The sequence below is a fragment of the Ornithodoros turicata genome, chromosome 1 (assembly GCF_037126465.1).
Source record: "Ornithodoros turicata isolate Travis chromosome 1, ASM3712646v1, whole genome shotgun sequence".
Taxonomy (NCBI): domain Eukaryota; kingdom Metazoa; phylum Arthropoda; class Arachnida; order Ixodida; family Argasidae; genus Ornithodoros; species Ornithodoros turicata.
The window spans coordinates 34,965,925-34,990,783 of NC_088201.1; the positions used below are offsets into that span (position 1 = coordinate 34,965,925).

Consider the following 24,859-nt stretch of genomic DNA (forward strand, 5'->3'; position numbering starts at 1 on the left):
ACATCCTTCAAAATCACAGCCCTTTCTAACAGCCCTGAAAGAAGATAGATGTGCCCTTGCTCTTAGTATGCACTGATATATGCGTAACGATTCCATATGAACTTTGTTTAGGTCAATGCTGGGATTCCTCGATGCATCTTTGGTTGCCACCACTGTCTCGGACATGGAAGCTGTAGCTCACAGGCACACACAGGACCAGCGAGCAAGTTGCAACGCTACAAGTCGTCTACCCTTGGGACGAAATGCCTTAGAGACGGTCAACCTGACTCAGACACTTGGTTGGAAGGTGGTCCAAATAATGTGTGCGTCCAGTCGTGGAAAAGCAGCAGCACTCATTCCGTTGTCAGTTGTCCGTCCATGCTCCTGCCGCAAGTCGCAGTTGCTCAAGAGGTGTCTTCAAGTTCAGACAGTGGGTTAGATCTCGGAAGTCTGCGATCACTCATGGCCTGCTTCACAATGGGCCCTAATCGCAAAAAGGTGCGAAGGAAAAAGAAGCGCAAGCTGGTCCTCACTGCTAGCCATAATAGCAGCTGTTCCTCAGAAAGTAAAAAGATGTCACAGAATGACTTCTGTAACAGCAGGATAAAGCTGGACTCCTCCCAGTATTTTCCTTCACATGTCGAAGAGAAGCAGTTTTACAATGTCACAGAAAAAGTACACAGGAAGTGGGGAAGTGCTTTGCAAGAACCAAGTGGTGTCGTTGTAAACGATAATAAAAAGGAAAAGGAGGATCAGGCAGCAGAGGAAAGCCCCGTGAATTTGGCTGCGGAACTCAAAGGGCAGTCAAACAGCCTTCCCATATTCCCCGCCAAAACGGCGACGACGAAGAAGAAGCGGCCAGCTCCCAAACCTCCCGTAAAGGCAGTAAAGGATTATTCCGTGTTAAGCCTTGGAGCTAGAGGAGCGGCGCCACCATCCCTTCACCGGGTGCACTTGCCCAGTTCATCGCTGAGGAAATCACATAAGAAACCTGCCCCTCCGCCACCTATCAAATATGTGAAAGAGAGCAACTTGCGTCAAGAAGTGCAATCTACCCGTGATAACATAGCCACCGAAACTCGAAAAGTTGCAGATGAAGTCGCACTTCCAAGTCCCTCCAAACCGTTTTCTTCTGTGGAAGTGGGCACTATAAAGAAGGAATCTTCCATAGATATGGCGAAGTCATCGAAGCCATTTGACATAAGGAACAACATATTCGAATCCACAGTCAAGCCGGACATTCGTTTTAAAGAAGTGCTTCTTCCGCCCGAAGAAATGCCATCAGATGTCACAGAGACGAACAGCACAGCAGCCACACAGAAAAGCGAAAATGGTGCGGACCCGGATGTCAAACCCAACATTGACGCTCGTGGTTCTGTAGGATATGCAGGTTCCACCCTGCGTTCACGCCCAGCACCTGTAGCATCGAACGGCAAGAACGACAGCATCCTGTCAGAACGACAAGTAAGATACGTCGCTACGAACAAGTCTGCTCTATGCCCACCCATTATGGAAGAGGACGAAACATACGGTGCCACAACCACAAAGAATCAGATAGACGACTTGGAAGCTATTCTCAAACGGAACTCGAATGTCCTTGAACTCCTGGACGCATTCAACAAGCTTGAAATTGGTACAGATACTGCTGGAGATTGCAACGATTTAGGTTCCCCGAGACAACAGAAAAAGCAGTTGAAACCATTAAAGTCACTCTTTCAAAAGCAAGAAGGTAGCAAGGTGGTATCAACAAAATGGACGTACACACCTATGGAGGTCAACATTGAGAAACCTGCAATGAGCGCGCGCCAGGAGACGCAAACGCATTTTGCTGCCCGAACTGAAGAAGTGAAACGCATCAACGCAAACGTGGAAACCGAAGAGAAGATAGTTAATACGTCTGTGAATCCGGTATTCTCTGAAAAAGGTGCTCCTCTCGAACGCCCTGCTGAAGCCCTGGCGTTCGACTTGGTGGCATGCCGTAGGAATCTCAAACCAATCAACAGGCTTCCAGGCTTGGGGATGTTTGCCTCTGAAGTTAAAGGCGAAGCGAAAGAAGGCCCTCAGAATAGAGTCACTTCGGTGGTAAGGCCCGCTACTTATTGCTCGAAATAAGTTCTCTATATTGCTCTGTCAACGCGCCGCAAGAGGGATCAAGAAAATTGCCGTTACAGCATGTAGGCGGAGTCTTTAGATTCTTCAGCAAAGCCCCGCTAACAACTCAGGTTATAACCTGGAGCTCACTTCACAGCTATCAATGTCGCTGTCTCTAATTTGCGCCAATTGATACGAACGGTGCCGCGTGAAAATGTTTTTCTCACCCTCGAACCTTGCCAACGGCGGGGCTAGTGCACATTTTGCCCTGTAATTTCATCGTGGAATGAATGTGATGGATGAATTAAGTTTAAAGATTGTACTCAAACTATATGCGCGCACTTGGAGCGTTATATATGTCTCTGCCTAATGAGGTGAGGACGTAACTAGCGAGTATCGCCACGTTGCGTGCTGAGGACGTTCTTGGCTCTCTTGATTCTAGACTGCCGCTTCGACAGAATCGAATGCGAAGTTCCCCGAAAAGAGTGGAAGTGTCCCGAAGGCTGTCAAGGTAAACCAAAATAGCAGCATTGCGGAGGAGGTGGGCAAGCGGAGAACTCTTTCTGCCTGCTCTGCTAGGATTACCGCCTTGCCAAATGCAATGTCCAACTCTCCTGCGTTTACGAAGGAGCCCTTAGGCAGGTCTTCTCCATCACTTTCGACGCCCTCGTCACCTCGGTCCAACAGCGGTAAGTTGATGGGCTTTCACCGGAAGAGAATGTCGACCAGAATAAATTAAACTGGTCCATTAACGAACAACTTCAAAAATTTGTTACCGTCTTTTTTTTTGTTATTTGGTCATTCGTTGATTATCTGTGCACATGTCAGTTTCTTCCTATTTTATTATTAACATTATTGTAGCTACCTGAGCTTCAGAGGCTACACGCTATACCTCCGACTTAACTTGACTATATACGCTACTCGACCTTTCAGGCCATGTGCTGCCTCCCGTCCACCCGAATTCTCCGACTGCTTCAATGCACGCCCGTGTGCCACTTCTCTTCCGGCAGCTGGAAGAAGCAATCAGCAAAGGCGAGCACGACAGAGCTGCCATCCTTGCACGAGAACTCGCCATGTGCAAGGTGTCATGCTCATTGCGTCGCATCAAGAAAACTTGTGCAGATTCCAAGCAGCTCACGTAAGAAGGACGTATCGTTGTCTGACATTGTGGAATGGACGAATCGATATCGGAGACGGCTGAAACTGTGGTAATTTGAGGACCACCGTAGAAGTAAAAATTTCTTTTGCAGTTTCATGTCTTAGAGATGGTTCCACAACAAGACGAAAGCAAAGTTTCCAAGAGCGCGCCCTCTCTTGGATACTTCGCTCTCTGCTCTTACGTTTGTCTTTGAATAGAGGCAGTGCACTGTGAGCTAGTTGGTCCATGTCACTGAATTACACTGAGGCTGGGACACGGACGAACACATGAAGACAAAGATACAATGCGCTCTTGTCTCCATGTATTCGTCCGTGGAATGATTTAGTTGAATATAAAAATCAGGGTGTCGAACCGAACCCGAACCCGAACCGAAAACCGTACCCGAACCGTTATTTTTGCCGGAACCGAACCCGAACCCGAACCGAAATTTTCGGAACACTGCTGAACCCGAACCGGAGCAGAACCATAAAAAATAATAGCGGTAACCGGTTCGCAACAAAACGGTTCGGGCATAGAAGTCAGCACAAGAGTTCCTCTTTATCCCCGAACGAAGACACATCGGTATCATCATCACGCGCCTATATCATGGATTTCAGAAATTTTCACCTACCAGTCAGACGACGACGTATAGTAAGTATACTTTCAGCATCTTTTTAACATGTTGAAGCGCAGTTGTCCTTGTGAGCGCCGCGGCTGGCGCCCCACGCACGCGGGGATGCGGCGTCTACTCTTCAGAGACGAGGTGCCACGCGGACGAATGCAACAGGAATGGAGTAGGCCAGTTATGTAGCTCTACACGACGAATATGTGATCAAATAAGCGCCCAAGATTTCTTTTTACACGTGAGCAGTAAAAATTAAACAAGTCAGAAACATGAGAAGTGGAGAAGGGGCGTACGCAGAACGGTGCCTGTTTGATTGGTCGTGGTTTGAAAAGTAAATGTGGTTCTGCTTATTGGTAGTGCAGTTGTGTCGTGATACATTGCCTTTGTGAGGTGGATTAACTAGTACACTGCTGTGAGCTCGGACAGAGTAAGGCTGGCAGGCTTATTTTCGACATGCTTCAGTACGGTTTCAGATCGATTCACGCTGCGAAGGCAGTGTGCCGGCAAGTACTGTCGTCTATCTTACGCTGTCCATCTTATTAGGCTTCGTTTAAGTTTATCTTGCTGGCACTGTGCGTGTGAAAAAGAGATTTTGGGAACAGAAAGTAGCGGGACAACACCGCTTCATCAGCGTGGACTCTATTTGCAGTAAGTGTTCATCCATTTCTTATTTCTCTCGCTAAAGAGCTACCTCACCGCTAAAGACGTCAATGCAGACAACAGCAGTAAGCTATTAGCCACGCATTTCCTGATAAAAGCAGTTGTATGGAACATATAAAACGGAAGCGTTGAACCGGTTCGCGAACCGGTTCGGGGCTGCGAACCGGTTTGCGAACCGGTTCGGTTTTTGGCGTGTCCGAACCGGAACTGAACCGGAACGAAATCAAAACAACGCGAACCCGAACCCGAACCGAACCCGTATTTTTTGCGGTTCGACACCCTGATAAAAATAGGATGCGGGCGAGCTGGCGATAATCTTGACACGGTGACATTCCTTGAGATTGTGGGGCGACAACGGACGGGCATGAAGCAAACGGAGCAAGAGACATGTAAGACTTGCCCCGTTTGTTCCGTGTCCATGATTAATAGACACATGGCATGAGTCGCTTATAATTATAGCTATTCGGAGACATAAAATGCTGAATGAGTCATGCTTCCCCGCGAGGGACACCCTGTCGTTAACAGAACTTTGCTCATCGTGTTCCTCATTTTGTAGTGTTAAGATGTTCGTAGAAGACAAGGATTCACATGTTGGCCCCATCTCTGTTCGTGTTCATCCTGGAATGACTTTGAGGCATTTGAAGAAGAAGGTAAGTTCACCCGTTTGTTCATATGCGGTCTTTGTTTTAGTGTGACTTACTTAGCTAATTACTATTCTCCTTGCGTAGTACACAATCCACACTGTTATATTGGCATTCTAATAAAGAAAACAGCCAAACACAGACAGACAGAGAGAGAGAGAGAGAGAGAGAGAGCAGCCTGTCGTGTCTCAGTCTTTTTTGCTGCTTTCTTTATTAGTATGTCAGGAGACCAAGAACCTCAACTTAGAACTGTGATGTTATATTGGATTAAGGATAGCTATTTTGTGAATAACTGAAAATGACATTACACAAATAATCTTAACGCTTTCACAATGTTTCATTGTTCCTTTATGAGAAGGTCATATGTGTTTGTGCATTCCACTGATATGTGACCGTACACTCTCAGCAAAAAGGGTGTGAAAAGGTGGTAACTTGTATAGTTACCACCTAGGTCAACATAGCGTCTGATAAAGGGTTTAAAAGGGTGGTGAAAGCAATTATCATATATCCAAATTGCTACAAAAAGGCGTACGCCCCCCTCGCTCACCGAATCAGAAGCGGTAACCCTATCATTCATGGCAGAGAGTGAGGTAGCAGGTAAATCTTTGCAACCTTTTAGGCACAATATATGCGACAAATATTACCTCCTGAAAGGTATCCACCCTTGCTCCACCCTTTTTTCTGAGAGTGTAGTATTCCTTGACAAAGAACAGATGCGCATGACAAACTAGAAACAGAACTTCGTAATATCGTAATCTTGAAAGCATAACGAGCACATGAAAAGAGACAAGGTCGTAGTCGAACGAGACGACCCATGAAACTACCGTTTCACCTTTCCTTTTGCTGTGGCATACAAGGCTCAAAAGTCTACAAGCTGATAAGGTTCTATGCCACATAGAAATGCAAAACCGAATGCTGCAAGCTCGATTTATGATGTCTACTTATGATGGCGTTGGTCCCACTTGGCTATGTACGTTTCAATGTCAATTCAGATTGAAGAGGAGTACAACTTCCCTTCTCAAGTGCAACGTTGGATCTTGGGAAAGAGCTTGGCAACCGATGACGCGTCAACGTTAGAGCAGTATGGAGTCACTCACAGCGAATGTCCAGTGTTCCTCTATCTTGTAAGCCCTGTCGAGAGAAAGAATGAAGTGGACTCAGCAGTGACGCCCGCGTCACCAACCATACTTCTTAAACAACGCGGTCCAGTTACGAGGAACAGCGAAAGCTCCGAGGAAGAATACCGCGCTAATGAAGGAACTGCTCCTAACACAGAGCAGGTGGGACTTGCAGGGCCGACAGGATGTGACAGTGTGCCACGTTCGAGGAGGGTGTCTGATGCTTCCAGCACTTTAGACGTTCTCCTGAATGACAAAGCTGCAGGTAATAGTCTTTGTTTCACGTGTATCGGTATACTATTAACACACACGTTTTTTGTTAAAATACGGGTGGGAACAGCAAGGCGCGAACGCTCATCCTCTACAGGAACATGTTGGTATACAAAGGCATATAGGGTAACCATAGCTTCCAAGACAACCAGACACATGGTTCGAACTTTCTTGCGACATGGTGTTCTGCAAGCCGAGCTAGACGGTCCTCAAACCATTCCGTCACACAAAGTGACGAAGATCTTGGAGGTATTGGCGATGACAGTGTTTTTGTGGCATTGTTGGAAAGGCGTTGGCCAGTGATGGCGGCAGGGGTAGAACTTATTGTGCCATGTCACAACTATAAGTGACTCCTATAGTCGTGTTCAACCTAAGAAGGGCACGTTTAAGCTCTTCCCTATGCTTGTTCCCATTGTCTGCACTAGCTAGCCGCATCACTCTACGTCGTGACACATAGTGCCGTATAGCAGGCACCTGGTGGCGAGTAACACTGTTAGGGTTGACGGACCACATTTCGTGCTGTTCTTATAGGTTAAGCCACACATACAGGAATTCAGTTCTTATTTTATTTACAATTCGCCGCTGCTGTCACTTCAAGGTTGGACGTGCGGACTGTGTGGAATAAAAAATACAGAGGCGGGAAGCTGCGCCATGTGCGGGGCAGCTATTGCAACGAATGAATCTCCGCAGTACGACGAAGTTCCGCGAGACGACCTCCCGAGTGGGGGAGAGGAAGAGGATGCGAACGTGAAGGCGGAGGTGAGTAAAGAAAATAAAACCTACGCAAATAGATTACATATCTATCATACAATATTTAATTTGCCAATCAGGCTGCTAGATGTGGATTACCGCGCCTCGTTTTACACGGTGCAGCACGCAACCTAATCGGAGAGTTCTGTCATATGAATCAGGATCGGAAGTTCGAATCAATTTTGAATGTAATATAAGGTTATACGATAAGCGTTGTCAGAAATGTGCGTGTAGGTTGTACATCGTTCGCTGAGGCTCCGTGCGTTTGTTATGAGGGCCACAGGGGACATGGCCCTGTCAACTCTGGTACTGTAGAAAAGAGAAGAAGAAAAGAGGATTGATTGATTGAAATCAGGAAAATATGAGTCCCAACAGGACAGGCAACCCCAGTACACGTAAGGAAAAGACGAACTCTTGTCCCACGAATCCACTACTATGTCTCTTGCAGTTGTAAATACTTGGAGACTTTGACCACGGTCCTTTGCTTGCTACTCAAAGGAGTAAGCAAAGGGCCGTGCTTTGACCATTTCAATTATATATTCAGAGACCCATCGGTAAATCTGCTTCGTAAGCAAAGAAAAAGCTTTCGCATAAAAAAAAAAAAATAACTGCGATACTAGGTTCGACAGATAATGCGGCAAAAAGGATAGCAAGGCAACAGAGCTCAAGCGAGAGCATAAAGAACAACAAGAGAAACAAAAAATGAAAGAGATGACGCCACCTAACAACAACAACAACTTTATTGCGAGATGATGAATGGGGAGTTTCATCGCCAGGGGCGAAGCTCTACCTCATTGCTGGTGGTGATGCGGGGAATGAAATAATGAGCCCTTCACAATAATGATCGAAGTCCTATGGTATCCAGAAAGGCGAAGAGAGCTTTGAGGGCAGAGCGTTGGTGGTCTGGATGGGGCCGCCAGGGACCAAGCAATTTTGTGAGAGAGAGGGGGCGCCACCTGTGTTGCGCGACTCGTAGTTTTTCTGCCAATGACCGGTGCACATAAGACAAGGGTCGAGTTTTTCCGGTGCGTTCTTGGGGGGGGGGGGGGGGGAGGACCTACATTGCGGTTCGTTCAACACGTAAGCGAGCCAAAGAAGAAATGAAGCAGTATAGAAAGTTTAACATTTACATGTGTGAGGGACAGAAAGTACTTTCTGTACGTGCGCGCCTAGGGTTTATGTCGACTCCCTGTTCATCGATGTATGTGAGATAGCACAGTGCCACCTACAATAATTGATAACATAGTGCATTGAAAAATTCACACAACAGTGGATATATCTTTACGTCTTCAACTGCGGCATACTCCGCTCGGATTCAGCTCGTATAATCGCGAACTCGTTCACTCGCTGTCATACCCTCGAAACATTTCGGGTGTGATACACTGCATAATTTTAAGCATATTCTTTTGCTAAGTTCAAGACGTATGATGTCGAGTAACAGTATGTCGTGCAACTGTAGGAAACCGTCACAGAGACAGCAACGACGCAGCCAGGCAACCTGCAAGATGAAGCGGCACCGCCGAAAGACTACCTGAAGTTGATAGAACTAGACGAACAGGATTTAGTGCCGAACGCTGAACTGTTTGAGTGTCCCATCTGCTTCATGGACACAAACGCAATGGAGGGCGTCGTTCTAAGGGACTGCCTGCACTCATTCTGCAAGTGAGCAATTGCCCATGTTTGACACATTTGTTGTTATGGGATACTTTATGGTTGTTTTCTGTGGATACCGCTCACCATAGTCGTGTTCAACTTAAGAAGGAAAAGAAATCTTGTCCGTCAACTACATACGCCGTTGGAGATAAGGCGACGTAATAGCGCGCCAGGAGAAATGCTGCAGCGCCACCACGCAGCGTAGTGTCATGTGGCCACTCTTCACAGCCAATACGGAAGCAGGGTGAGCATAATGGGTTACATTATCTCGCGGAGGAGCGAGCGTGACCTCGCTGTGTCCAGCCATCCTATCTGCGGCGCAGTAATATTTTGAGAGTTGACGGACTAGATTTCTTTTCCTTCTTAAGTTGAACACGACTATAAAGTCCGACTTTCACTGAGTGCATGGGCGCTTCATTAATGACGTGCGGATGAATGACTAGTCGTGGATGGGACTCCTAGATAATCATAATTCGTGGTTTTACGTCGAGAGACAACTATGATCATGGGCGACCCCACAGTGGTCGGTCTGTGGATTAATTTTGCCCACTTTAGGGTACTTCAGCATGTGCCAAAACCTCAGCACACTCGCGGAAGCTGTGTCTAAGCAACTTGTACCCTGCCACCAACCACCGGGATCGAACCGGCAAACTTGGGATCGGTAGGCGAACACATGAACCTGAAAGAGAAATTGGTTTATTATGGTGTGCGCGGTGTTCACCTCTCTCATATTAGCTTATATCTCGAACACCGGAAGCAGTATGTGTGTAGTGATGAAGAATCTAATCTTCTGTTCAAAATATCAAATGCGGTATGCCGCAGGTGAGCATATTACGACCCTTGTTGCTCATTATTTATATTAATGATATTTTTAGCTTATGTTCGGATACAAAATTCATTATGTATGCAGGTGATACGAGTATGTTCTTTACTGGTACTAATAAGTCGGAACTGGTGGATAAAGCGAGTGTTGTCATGAGAAAGCTCTTCGTATATAGTCGGGGAAAGAATAGGTAAAAAATTAATGTGCGTAAAACTAAAGGCATTGTATTTAAAAAAAATATAAATATATGATCCGAAATTTACCATGGACGCGAAAAGGTGGGCATTGTCGACACCGTTAAATCGTTAGGTGTTTATATTTCTTCGTCGATGAATTGGGGGCCTCATATTAATTTTGTGATGTCAAAGATATATCGAACAATAGGTATGATTTATAAGTATAACTTCCCAATTAAGGTTATGTTCTCACTTTATTATGCACTGATATTATCGCACTTAAACTATTCTTTTCTTGTATGGGGTACCGCCAGAAGGAGTGCTTTCGCAGATATTCTTGTGCTTCAGAAGAAGTTCCTCCGGGGGAGGGCTTACCGTATAATCACATAACTGCAGGACCTTGTGCAATTATAATCTCGTTCCCATCCACCATATATATCAATATAGGCTGCCATTGGCATATAGAACAGTAGAAAACTCCGCAGCCTTCCTTGAAATAGAAATACCCAACCTATCACGACATGTCTACAACTACCCTTGTCGTCGCCAACAAAGCTGGTTTGTCCTAAAATGTAGGACATCATATGGAGCACAAAGACGTCAGTCTACACTTCAAACCTTGTTGAATAGCATCGCTATTGATCTGTTGAAATCTTCAAGAAAATCTGTTATATAATACTTTTCTGTTTCATTCCTTCCCCTTTAAAGATTGTTATTGATATTTCATCGACTGGTTGAAATGTAGATGATATCTGGTCCCATGTGATGTGAATATCTTTGCCCCTATGTTGATGTTGATTTTGTTATGATTTGCTTTTTTAGTGACTGTTAGGTGCTGCTGCATGCGTGGGGAGCAGATGGCCCGTCAAGTCACGCCGTGTGACTTTTTTTTAAATCTGTTTCCTATCACTCATGTGATTCAATAGATAAATAAACAAACACGCTACAGACTGATCCACCCAGGTCTGTGCTATTTCTATGGAGCTGTAGCGTACTTTTAAAGCAAAATGGAGCGGTACGATGTGTTCTTGTACAAACAAATTAATAAAGAAAAGCGTCAGATGTGTATGCATCACCCCATACATTCTAAAGTTCTAAATGCCGGTGTTGAGTTTGCTAGCATAATTTGCATTTCGCTTTCAGGGACTGCCTATGTGATGCTGTGCGTTACGCCCAGGAAGCTATTATTAAGTGCCCCTTCAGGAATGACCAGTACTCTTGTGATAGCCATTTACAAGAACGAGAAATCAAGGCCGTAAGTCTTTATTTGTCCTTTCATCATCACCATCATCTCTTTCCTCCGTTTTTTCTTGATGGGCAAAGTAGCAAGGCGCAAGCGATCCGAAGCACAGTCCTTGAGCTCTCCAACACTTTATCGACGCTTCATTATGTAAAATTTGGCAGCTCCTTTGCCACTCCGTGCAATGCTTCGAATGCAGAATGCATTCTATGTGGGGCACTCAAAAAGCTAAACAACACTACAACACAGTCACGATTTGATTATAAAATGTTTCAGTATATCTGCATCGTCACTTATTATACACAAATAAATTATTACGTCACCATTTCAGTATCATTATCACTTATTATTAGGGTACAGAATTCGGAGCAGTTTTTGCAATCCCGGGACCACGGGCCGGAATCGGGATTTTTGTACGACCGTCCCGATGCGGTTGTATATACACTCTTAGAAAAAAAAAGTGTAAAATGGGGAGTAATTGCAGCTTCTAGTCCCCTAGACTGCAATTGCTCCTCTTTTTAGTCCCCTAACCCAGACATTTACTCCCCAGGACCCCAAAATTGTCACTGAACTTCACAAATTATCTTCCGAATGCAACAGTCTACGTAAATATGTGCTTTTGGTCAATTTGATGGCATAAGGCTGGTATAACTCAGCCAACTTCACAGTTTTCCGCACACACAGAGTAAGAAACAGTTTCTTTGTTCGCAAATTGTGCCCTATGTATGTCGCAAGATTTTATATCACTCGATATATCATGGTTGAAGGTTTGATTCAAAGTATTTTCATTTATGCACACGAATTATGTACCTGAGACTCTTAGAACAGAGCGTGAAATGCCTCCTCAAACAGCCCCCGCTCTGTGACATTCATTTACTCCCGTGCATTTACTCCCGAAAGGGACTATTTTTTGTGGCAATGCATTTAGTCCCCAAAAGGAGTAAAAATACTCCTTTTTCTTCTTAGAGTGTAGGACTGTATTCACTTGCGCATCCACGCTGCTACAAACACCTATACAATGAGCGTTTCCTACTTATTGATATATTTCGCTCTTCTCGTGACTGACTCCATTTCTTCTCTCACTTTCAAATCAACACATTGATAAAGATCAACGGAACAACGAAACAGAAAGATATGCAATATTCTGCTATATTTTGTGTAGTCTCACACATCAGAAGAATCCTTGTGATACCGTAGGAGCTTTAATGCTACTTGATGGCTGTTCCCGGCTACGTGCTGTGTTGTGAGTTGGACCAGCAGTTAATGTGCTTGTCATGTGTCGTGGACGACGCAGTTGGTTCGGTTTCGGATTGCAATCTTTGGCGAAAGGGACACCTACAAACGAAGGTCGGGAAAAGATACCGTTCTTTCCTTTTAACAATAGTGAGAATCATTATAGAGGCTACAGCCAGTTTTACAAATATCCTGCAGGTGAGCATAATGCGCATGGAGTCAGACGGCGTGCAATATTTACGATTCACACGGCGTGCTCAATCGTGGAGTGTTGCTCGTTTGCGAAAATAACTGCAGGAATGATTCAAACCCACCTTGAGAATATTTTCGATCGCGTTCGCCACGGCTTTCTGTTTAGTGTCCTAAGTCGAGAGCAGTCGGCTCCTCGTCAGTGGAGGCCCGAGCACGTGCGTTGAAATATACATCGCCGAATATTGCTATGCAAATGAACCGAAACCAAAACCGCGCGCCTCTTGAGCGCATGGCCTATAGTCAGCGGCTTATCTGGGCCACAAAGCAGTTGATCTGGCCAGCAGATCACCACCTACTCCAATCATCTCCATAGCTCCAAAGCACGCGGCCCTTTGACGTGGAATGAGCGCAGCCCTCCTTTCGCTTCTGATGTGCGCGGTTTTGGTTTCGGCTCCTTTGCATAGCAAAAATCAGCGATGGATATTTCAACGCACGTGCTGGTTTCTGGATTATCTCCCATTCCGCTATCTCACTTTTGCCCGAGAGCCCTAATTAACGGGTTAATTAATGAATTTTAGGTAATTAGTCGTACAGTAATCACATACTCTCTTCGAGAAAATATCCGCCTGATGGCCGTATCACCCACCTGCAAAAAAGGTATCTATGATGCTCTCATAGCGGTAAAAAAAACAAACAAAAAAAAACATAATGAATAATGCAACATATGAATCAATGCATAATGAATCTGGAGTGCGTGTGAGTTGATCAAGAGCTCGGGTGAGATCAGTGCGACAATTCTGCCCGGTCTCCCATGTTTGTTGTGATACCGACATGACATGGTTACGTTTTCCAGCTGGTTCCACCAGGCGTCTATGAAACCCATTTGACTCGAAGCATGAAGACAGCGGAAAGCCAGGCTCCCAACAGTTTTCACTGCAAAACACCTGACTGTCCAGGATGGTGCGTCTTAGAAGACAATGTGAATGTGTTTCTCTGTCCCGTGTGTAAGCATACAAACTGCTTGACGTGCCGAGTGATCCACGAAGGAAAGAACTGCTTACAGTACCAGGATGAACTAGAATATAATGCACCTGAAAGCCAAGAAGCGAAACAGACGAAGGACTATCTGGATGTGAGTATCTATGGGGCCTTCTGCCAGGCAGTGTAACGCGGTCTCCGCGGGTATACTTTCGTGGCCTTCGAGGGGTACTGCCTGAAAACGATACATAACCGATTTGAATGTAGGGCTTCCGCATTTGCCTTTGCTCCCTGAAAAAAAAAAAAAAAAAGAAAGAAGAAGAGAAAAACAAACAAAAAAACATAATATTGCTTGTCGTCTGCAAAGAACTACGATCGCATGCAGACTGAAAAGCACGGCTTCTCCCCTGCCTATCCTTACACTGAACGATGTGCGTCACGTAGCGAGGTCACATCTACATCTCGATAGGTAGGCAGTTATACGCCATATTGGTGCTTTCATAGCATTACAACGACGCACCTAAAGTGCATTCTAGGCCTCCATGTATTACACCAGACCTGAAACCTCCAAAGAAAAAGCAGTGCCATACTTAGTTCGCTTACCCGCCACATTGGCGCTGTCTACATGGCCCAAATAAATAGCTGCCGCGATCCGCTACCAGAAAAGGTTAGAATGTACCTCTCTCCCCTATGGCAATTGCATGCTGCAATTGTCATCCAATGTAGTTTCAAGCGTTGTGTGCCCCACTGTAATTCGCTACCGCAGGTGTCTTCGAGTAAATGTTATAACTATCGAACCTTGAGGTAAACTATAATTTCAAGTAATTTAAATACTAGCCGTTGGCTGGCACGTTCTGCACCAGCACATAATCATAGTAGACGACGCTAACTGTGGTATACTATGGATGTAACCGTCGTCATCACACCTTTTCAATTATATGCACGTATGAGAAATCGCAGATATTAGAGTAATTGCTAGAATCGAATTCTTCAAACTGTGTGCCATAAACCGGTATTTTATTAATCTGAGACATATTATCACATTTTACACTTTCCGCCATCCAACGACATCGCCACCATTGTCGGTGGTAGCGAGCGTCATTGCGGTAAGTATAAGTAAATTAAGAAGAGCGAATCTTTGGGCATGTTGGTTTTCCATAATAAGACAGAGAAGCGCTGAACAAACGCAAGGACTCACGTGACACGGGACAGGCGCTAACCTCTGTCCCGTCACGTTAGTCCTTGTTACCCAAGCTAAGTTCGGCACAAGTGAAGCTTTCATGCCTTGTGTAATACATGGAGGTCTAGGTCATGGAGGCCTTGTGTAATACATGGAGACAGCGTCACTGAAAATAGCAGACAATATTTAATGACGCCAAAGAAAGTATTAAAGGGACGGTCGCATCCGGGAGCCGCCTATCTATGACGGCCGCACGGCCGCGGCATTCCTCTCATTGGTTGTTAGCGAGTGACGTTTTCGCGTTTTTCCAGAGAGGGAATTCCGGCATACTCTTAAAGGAACTGTAAAGTGAAATATAACCACAATGTTTCAAGATACCATAATGTAGAACATGGCTGTGTGATCAGACACACCAGAAGTCGTCACCTCTCAGTTCTTAACCCTTTTCGCACTAATTAATTTTGAACACTTCTAGAAACTGAAAGGCGGCGACCAAGGGCGTCGCTAGGCAATTTTTCAGGGAGGGGCAAGATCTCGGACCCGGGCGCCACTGCACAGTCCCCCCGGGAGAGGGTGTCGTTCTACAGCTCACTCTTGCGCAATAACTCCGAGTACCATCAGTGACGTCCGTCATTAGAACGCTCCCGTTCTCATTTCCTAAAATTAATAAAGGTGGTCAAATTCTAGTAGAAAGGTAGCAACAAACTCATTCCTGATATTCGGCACTACTCGACTCCTCGTCTTTTTGTTTGTCTCCTCCTCTTCGTTTGTGTGCGTGTTGTTGCAGCTGGAGCCTAAAAGCAACCGACCCCTCGCGTTGAAGCAGTGTAAGCAGTAGTGAACATGAACAGCAGGGAGGAAAAAGAAGGGGGGGGGGAGAATGCCTACTTCGAAAGAACAGACAGCTTAGACTGGCTACAGCATGCACATAGGCGGGGGCCGAGCGTGGATTATATTCTGATCAATTTATTAACGGTAACGCGACGCGTACCTTGTTATGTGGCCAAAGCTTTCATTGCTTGGACACTGCAGCACATTATTTAGGACAGGTCGTGTGCTGTTTGCGGGCGACGGAACGAAAAAGAAAAATATGAGAAATACGGCGGGAACTTTCAGAGATGTGCACCCTTTAGCACGTCGGCAGGGCTCTGGCAAAGTCACGAAAAAAAAAGGTCTGAGCCGGGGAGGGGGGGGGGGCAAGTGCCCCCTTTGGCACCCCTTAACGGCGCCGATGGTGGCGCCCCTCGACGTTCGCAGAGGACAAAGTCGAAGTCGGCCCCGGATTGACGGACAGCTATAACGTGATATTGAAGTACAACGTAATGCATTTGAGACAGGTTACTAATTAATTACCATTAGACATGTTTTGAAGAACAACAGCAACTCTCGAGAACTTCGGTTTAAACTGTTAAGGGTTGTAACCTGTGAGCCCCGTGCCTGTGAGAAATATCTGTGCGATCTGCGCCATCTCTCGGCGTCTCTGTTTCGCCTGCTCGTTGTATCACTGCTGTATGCAAAACCTCGCATCCAGGCGATTTATACGAATGTCTGGTTTACATTCTTCATTCTAAAAACCGAACTTCACCGCATAGCACGCTCTGCGCCAACCATTGGCACGAATGATAGGGTTATCGCTTCTGATTCGAAGAGATAGAGAGGCGTACGCCTTTTTGTGTCAATTTGGATATATGATAATTGACACAAAAAAAGCGTACGCCTCCATCTCTCTTCGAATCAGAAGCGATAACCCTATTTCGTGGCAATGGTTGGCGCAGAGCGTGCTATGCGGTGAAGTTCAGTTTTTAGAGTGTTGTGTTCCGGGATATACAAACCGTGCACCTTCGACGATTAAACGTACACTGCACTCGCTACCGCCACAATCTCGCCTGTGTGGCGTTGTTGCGTTTTCAATAGATGGCGCGCGAGTCGCCTCAGGGTTGGCGCGTCTGGAGCCCGCAAGTTTTGCTTGGCGCAGCAATCTTTGAAATTCAATTGCTGAAAAAATGCTCAATATGCAGCAGAGCTGTTACGTATCTGAAGCGTCCAAGTTACGAGCTTTCAGAAAAGCATACAGTTCCTGCAGGTTTGCGATTCGGTTTACAGTTCCTTTAACACCCGGCGTCTGCTCTTGCCATGTATTCCGTCGAAAAACAGTTAAACTACGCCACTATTTCGCGTGGGATTTTCTACATTGTGGTAAGTGGTTCAGGATGAATAAAATGACGCTATAGTTTCGAAATCGACTGGAAGGGATGCGACCGTCCCTTGAAGAGGTATTCTAACGGGTGTTTGTTGACTTTGTTGCACCACTTGCATTTTAATGTTTCGGAGTTTCAATAACTAGAAGCATCCTATCTGTGCGCTTCGGAAGAAGAGTTATTTATTCTACTGACATTCCTTCCTCGGCGTATTCACGTCAATTGCTTCATGTTCACTGTCCTGTTCTTCCCATAATTATCTTCCTCCAATCGATTATCACCCGATAACGGTAAAGGTGTGAATCATCAAGGGAATGGAATCAATATGGAGTAATCACTACCCCTTCGCCCAGTCTCACTAGCACAGACTACAGCAAAATCGAGGCGGGCGGCATCTCTCTCTCTCTCAAGCAACTCAGCTGAGGCCCATAAAACACAGAAAGAACAAACACAACGAATTCAAACAATAATGTCGTCCCTAATTGTGGTATGCCTCGGACAATTCTCGTTGTTTGCGTTGTGAACAAACACAACGAGCGGGCAATTGTTCTGTTAGTCTCTCACAGAGTAATGACGACCCTTGGTGACGTCAGAGTGTCTTTTTGATTCCGTGTTAGCACCGCGAAGCAACTGTGGCTATGACCGACCTACAGACGTGGACAGATGAAGAGAAGACAGCAGGAAGAAGCGGGGGACAGAGGGGACGTCAGAGTGTGAAAAATCAGGGTGATTTGAGGGCTGTTCGTTTGGAGTCCTCTGTTTTAGTTGTACATTTTCGATCTCATTTTCATTATATGTATATTAAGCTGTAATGGCCAGAAACGTTTTTGGCGATGGAACACTTATAAAACACAAACATGACAAAACGACGCATATACGCGAGCGACAGCACTTTGTTGATTTTAACATTGACGTTTCTATAATTGACTACTGCGCCTGATCCTTTTCAGGAAATGGTTACAGCCGGACAAGCGATGCACTGCCCGCAGTGTCATGTGATCGTAATGAAGAAGTGGGGCTGTGATTGGTTGAAGTGCTCCGTTTGCCAGACAGAAATATGCTGGGTAACGAAAGGACCTCGTTGGGGGCCAAATGTGAGTTCGCTTAATCAGCCTCTTTGCACGTGGAAGCAACCTACTCACCGATTGCCAATACAGACTTTGATTGAACCAACATTACAGCGTTTCGTGCGATAAGCCGTAAAACGCACAGGGTTTAGTTACATATTTGCGGTCCTTTAGTTTAGTTGAAGAGTGTATAATTCACATTGCGTTCGAGATGACATCCCTTCAACCCATGTTACACGATGGATGCCATTCGAATGTTACTACACGCAAGTCTCGGCTAGCAGGGTAAGGTGGGGCAAGATGAAACAGAAATTTGCAATTGAACATGATTTTTTTTTATTTTTCTTGTTAAAAAAAACTATCCATAGGGACATTCTCAGGGGTTTAGAGCCTCTGAACGATAAATGCAGAACGGACGTAGCCGGTCTAAAATAAACACAAAACAAGAAATTCAAAAATGCAGATTGTCTCATCTTGCCCCAACCCTCGGGGCAAGACCAGACATCGCGTGGGGCAAGATGAGACACTCCGTGGTAATGAACTATACACATTAGTTTTTGCAATCCAAGCAGACAAAGTAAAGCCCGTGGGCTCCTACACAACCCGCTTGAGCCCACCGCCCACATGATGTTCAATAAAACCACACAGAACCCGGTGCTATTTTGCTCCACCGTCCTTTGCAAACAAGGCACCGCCAGTCTGATGTGTCGCTGGTCGCTCGATTTTGCGTGCGCTTCTGCTTTGCTGGAAATATCCTAGGAAACAGGAAAATTTGCTGGAAAATCCTAAGCAATATGCAAAAAAGAAATATCTGAGGAACAAGCATAAAGCCACCTAGTAGCTGACTTACCCTTTCTAAATTAGATTAAATTTAAATTGCATTAAATTTAAATTACATTAAATTGTCGCGTTTTGCCCCATGCATATCATCGGATGCATTAATTTTTCTGTTCAACACCGGATAAGCAAGAGTGCCCATATTCGGCATATGTCTAGATGAATGAATAAATAAATGGGATGTGAACTTACATTGACAGAATAAACCTGCGAAACGCTGCTGCACAGATGACAAGAAAAACGCGCCTTTTTGGCCGGTCTACATTCCCTGCAGAAGTCACCTATTTTTTTCTCTCTTTAACGCATAAACCAATCCGTGCAATTCTCACGTACAATAAAGCAGACATGCAGAGCCACCTATGAGTAAAATGTCAAGCACATGGAGCAAAGCGTCTCTGAGACAGACGGCGTCGAGCAAAAAATGTCGCGTCTTGCCCCGTGTCTCACCTTGCCCTACCTTACCCTACATGGTAAAATGTGTCCGCTGATGGCGAGTACCATTGCGTGGCTGCTAGAATTCAGGTTGAACTTTCCTCATGTGTTTTACATCTTATTGTTTCACACTAATGACGATCGCCTTCCAGCATATCCGTGGTTTTGTTCCTTTCAAAAGACCTACCACAAAGCAATCCTAACGATTCCCGGTGTGGGGTTTCACGACTTGGACAACATTTACGATCGCCTGCTAGACCTTCAAATCAGAGAACTCCCCATCATGTGGTGGTGGTGGTGTGGTGAAGATGAAAACTGCTCGCCGTGGTTGGCCACGCTGGAAGCGGGCAGCGTCACGAATAAGACGCAGAAAAAAACAACAACAACAACAACAAAAAAAAAAAACAAGAAAAAAACACTACACTATAGGCGCGATATAAGCCGCATGTGGTAATGAGCTCACAGCAATTAAAAAATCTGGAATACCAGAGAACCAATAGCTGTTACAGGCGCTGTTAAATATTTACGTGTATTTACAGAGTATTTATAGAAATAATCACTCGAAAATGGTATTGGAATATAAATATAAATACTATTCTGACAATGTATTTACACGGAAATACAATACATAAATGCACGAGGCTCGTCCACACACCATTGCGAGAAATTCTACGCCTTTATACGACTTTAAAACTTTGCACATATGCGAATAAAGGTCGGTAGTGCGTACGGCCATGAAAGTAGGTAAAACTCTGCAAGGGCAGAGCTACGTGAAAAGAAAAACAGTTATTGCAACACCTATGACCTATGGTCACCGCATCAACGGGCTTTGCAGAAACGACGGGCTCTTGCCGATCTCAGGAGTTTTGAAACACCTCTCACAGATGGCATTACAAGTGCTGCGCATAGTTCAGTCCATCTCTCTAGCTCCTCACAGCAGCGCTTTCGCTGAGATGTAACATTTGCCGTGTACAGGCGAGGGATCATGGAGGGCTCGAACCAAACGTTATTTATTCGACTATGCCCGACAGAGTCAGACGATACCGGATTTGTCAGTTACGTTGCAATGCCTATGCGTTTCGCAAGGTGTAGTATAGAAGTGACGAAGGCTGCCCCGAAGGCATTCGCACACTCTAAAAACTGAGGGGGGGGGGGGGGGTAATGGCAGGATCGGCTCGCCGTTGTTGGCCACACAGGAGTGGGCGTCGTCACGACAATATATATATATATAAAGCCCACTTTGATCGCAAGGTGGTGCCTCCCCACTCACAAGACGTTCAGGATGTGCATTAAACAAAGATAATCTTTTGGCGACACTTGCAACACTATCAACTATATTGTGAATATCATTGTGAATGCTGATTGACCTTGAGTGTGCTATGCGGTGAAGTTCTCTTCTTAGAGTACACTGTCTGTTACTAAGGCCAAACTGAAGCACGCAGTCGATTATCTCAAACGTGACAGATAATATCTCCGTTTTTTCTTTTCAGGGCAAAGGTGATACAAGCGCTGGATGCAAATGTGGAGTTAATGGGGTGAAATGTCACCCTAAATGCAACTACTGCCATTGACGTACGTTTTCAAAATACACAAATAACGTGAAAATGAAACAAAGCGTGCGTATGGATGCGAGAAAGAAACAATATCCATACTTTTTTTCGTTATGGAGTTCCACTTGCTTGTGTACATGCCACTTTCGCAATAACATGAACAAGTTACAAAACCACGTAAGTAAAATGACAAGTAAAATTACTATTCGGGAAACATGGCTTCATTGGTCCCAAGACATTGCTTAACCCTCTTCGGAAGTCCCATTTTCAAAACTATGCGCTAAAAGTACCCACGAAATCGATCGTAGAAAGGTAGAAGATCCAGCAAACTGATGAGGAAATGTTCTAGGAGGAGCCTCAGGAAGAGCCGCCGATATTTCGAATAGAGACTTTTTTCGTCCAGAAGAAGAGCAGCCTCTGTTCGAAATATCGGCGACACTACGTCCTCAGACTCTTCCCTTAACATAACGAAATCGAGGTAAAGCAAGAAGCGAGTTAGTGAACATTGCAAGTGGGCATTGTATCTCGTGCTGATTGAGAATGAACGCCTTGCCAAGCTCAGTGTCTCCAAAAGCGACTGCGTACTTCAGCCGATGATCGAGAACGAGTAGAAAGAGCGGCATATGCACAGGACTGACGTCGATGCGCCACATTTACGTTGAAAGCAAAAGTATGCAAACCAGCTGGTGTAAACTTCCTCTAGGTGTCATACCCTTGAGACTCAAGCAACACAAGACACATACACAACGCACACCGACTCAAAACTTGCAAAGACTACTGCTTTTTGCTGGTTTTGAGTCGGTGGGCGTTGTGTAAGTCTGTTCTGTTGACTCAGTCTCAAGGATACGACATCTAGGTGACCTCATGACAAGGTCTAGACCACGAGCGTGCTCCATGTGTCAACTCCCCGCATTTGGTATCTTGGAATTTATTTTGGCAGAAAAGAGTAATTGTTGAACATCAGTGAAGCAGAAAACCAACATTAGAACGCTAACTATTTGTAGGAAGTAACATCACGATGCACTGCATTGTAATCATCACCTTGCGAGGTGTTACTGCTCGCCGCGGGGCATTGGAAGGAAAGTTTTGAGGAATTTCGGTAATTAATTGGCAAAGTTATATTCACTGCAGTTCGTGAGATTAAATTTGCTTGCCTCTCCAACGCTCTGAGGCGTCTACTGTCAATATCCTGCCGCTAGGTCCATCGATATATCTAACGTCAGTGTAGACACGAACGATGTACAGTCGAAACTCGTTAATACGACCACGGCAGTTCCCGCAAATTTTGGTCATAAAGCGAATTGTCATATTAACGTAGACGTGTGTTACGAGTCATATACCATACCGATTACGAAAGCTTCGAAAAGTAGAAAATTTCCAAATCTGGTAGGAGAATACAAAAATGAGGCATTTTAGAAGAATGTATAACAGTTTTTCTTATAAATTTGCTTAGTGCAATTGTCAATCTGAGGCATATCCACTTCTTCTTTCCGGAAGTCAGCTCCGTTCCTTTGAGCTTCTTTTCAGACATAGTACTCGATGAATGCTATATGACTGGCCAATATGACCAAGGACACTGCTCTTGTAAGCACGTCAGACATCGGCATCATGAGTCAACTCGAAAGCGTGCCTGCGTTTTATCCGTTATAAGCCAGAAGAACCGCCGGTTCAGTGAGCAATGGTCATATAGTTACGAGAGTAAAATACACTTGTCCCCTCCTAGTTGGGCTGAAAATACCAGTCATTGTCATGTAAACGAAATGTCATATTAACGAACAAGAGTTACTTGCGGAGTCCATTGGGAGGGAACGGTTCCCGAGAAATAGGATCATAAAGCGGGGATGTCGTATTAACGAGTGTCATACTAACGAGGCTCGGCTGTATATACAGAAAATTAATTTCTTTACACAGTTTATTTAAACAATACGCTTCATACCTTAGATCTAGTGGCACAGTACGATTGGGAAGACCTAACAGCACGATGACCTAACGGGGGAGTATGTGAGGGTGAGGTGTTGAACATTTCGCAAAGTGCTTGGCTTAGAAAAAAAAAACAAAAAACACAGATGCACACAAACACACGGCAGTGCCGCATTCAGCGGCCGTGCAGCGTTTTTATCCATCTGTATTTGGTATACTAGCACGCGTTTTCTTTATTGTGCATGCTTGCTGCTAGTCGGTATAGGAGGAGACTGGAGAACCAAGTGTCGAGTGCCTCCATCTACAAATTTGTGACTGAGGTATTTCATGCAATTACTGTGATAAGGATTACGGCGTAAATTAATTTCGTAAAATTAATCACGTGAAATGTCCAAAAGCTTTCTCTAGATAATGGTCAAAGCGAAATCAAATAAAAGCGTTGCTCTATTATACGCCTGTTCCACATTCATTGGCGGCGCCTTGTTTTGTATCATTCTGCATGCAAACATAGGACTCCAGCAGAGTTTCAATGCGGAGCACTGTAGAATTTGTAACAGAGACAAGATAGTGAAATGTGAGCGTCTCTCCTTGTGCATTGTTGAACTACATCTTGAACTGATTATGACTGTTGTGTATTGCATAAAACCTAGGTTTATTTATTTTTTCCACAATGAAAAAATGTCGAATATAAAAGTTTGATGAATAAAGTAAAGGACTATTCAAAACCTGATGCCATACAATGCTGTAAGAGAGTATACTGCACTAGAATGTGTCATCCCTAGTGGCGCAGCTGCGCTGCTTTGGAAGTTTTGTTTTCTGGTGGCGGAGTACCATTACTGCAACATTCGTGTTTCCAATACAAAAGCTGCACGGTATCAGCTTTGACGCCACTATTTTGGCGCACTATGACCTTAGTTGTCCGTGCGCCATTAGAACTAGAATCATCACCATCATCATCATCATCAACTTTGATGGCTGTAAGGCACTTCTTCGCATATCCACATCATGGAACATCTTGAGTAGCTGCATTCATTTTCAAATATGACATGATTGCCAAATACTGGATTCTTCAAAGGGAGCACTATTGTGGTCCTGTGTCAGAAGAGCTAGATTCTCTAGCTACGTCAAGTTGAATGATGCCTGCTCTGCCTACCAGTTTAAGCTTCCTTGTGTTGCTCTAACAGCAGTTCTTTTTTTCTTTTGATTCCGTGTTAGCGCCGCGAAGCAACTGTGGCTATGAGCGGCATACAGACGTGGACAGATGGAGAGAGGACAGCAGGAAGGAGTGGGGGCACGGGGGGGGGGGGTTAGTATCCGTCATGGGCCGACTTCAGGGGGATCTGTGCCGACATTCGTCTGGAAAGTCTCGGAAAACCCAGGGAAAACCTCAGACAGCACAGCCGGTGGTAGGATTCGAACCCAGCACCGCCCAGTCTTCAGCACGGCCTTGGCTACCACCAACGAGCGCGACGCATTAACCCGCCCGGCCATGCCGCTGGTAACAGCAGTTCGTCCCCTACCGAAGAAATACACCGAATGTATGCGTCAGAAACACTCACATATCCGCAAGATAGCGCAGGATAAACCCTTGTGACTCATTGCGAAAACGTGCCGTTGCTCCTCATCGTCCACGTCCACTATCGAATGCGTGGGAATCAGTAGGATGATAGCATTGCATATCCAGAAGCATTTTGTATATTTTGTATCTCAGAAGAAATGTGACACCTGCCGAAGTTACACAGCACGGACGGAAACAACAACAACAACTCTGAGATGAGTATAGGTCCAGCACACCTCTGGCTGTGGTGGCACCGAATTACACTAGATCAACCTCTACACACTCTTACTTTTCGTGCATTATGCGGCATTCAGTAGTTTAACCAGAACCGCAAGCACCGGGGGGAGGGGGGAGGGGGGGTGCAATAAAATGGTGGTGTCATTATTACAGTTACATTGTAAGTTACAGTTATAATGTAACAGTTACATTGTGAAGTTGGTGATTTATTGAATCGTACTGTTAGCTCCATTTGGGGCTGTTACAAGGACGAAAAAAAAAAAAGGCGTTAAGAAAAAACAAGAACACACCAAGTAGAACACAATAAATACCA

General features: G+C 45.1%; 1 protein-coding gene across 2 annotated transcripts in view; it reads left to right on the forward strand.

The window, feature by feature from the left end:
* The window catches only part of LOC135377970 (uncharacterized), a 41,484-nt gene extending 18,003 nt beyond the window's left edge, over positions 1-23,481 (forward strand). For both annotated transcript variants that reach the window (XM_064610757.1, XM_064610756.1), the window contains exons 5-15: positions 112-2,061; positions 2,513-2,759; positions 3,004-3,208; positions 5,050-5,143; positions 6,127-6,517; positions 7,121-7,281; positions 8,732-8,934; positions 11,068-11,179; positions 13,443-13,721; positions 17,896-18,039; positions 20,772-23,481. In XM_064610757.1, the coding sequence (XP_064466827.1) occupies positions 112-2,061; positions 2,513-2,759; positions 3,004-3,208; positions 5,050-5,143; positions 6,127-6,517; positions 7,121-7,281; positions 8,732-8,934; positions 11,068-11,179; positions 13,443-13,721; positions 17,896-18,039; positions 20,772-20,852 (3,867 nt within the window). In that variant the 3' untranslated portion in view covers positions 20,853-23,481. The remainder of the gene's footprint in view (positions 1-111; positions 2,062-2,512; positions 2,760-3,003; positions 3,209-5,049; positions 5,144-6,126; positions 6,518-7,120; positions 7,282-8,731; positions 8,935-11,067; positions 11,180-13,442; positions 13,722-17,895; positions 18,040-20,771) is intronic.
* The last annotated feature ends 1,378 nt before the right edge of the window (positions 23,482-24,859 follow it).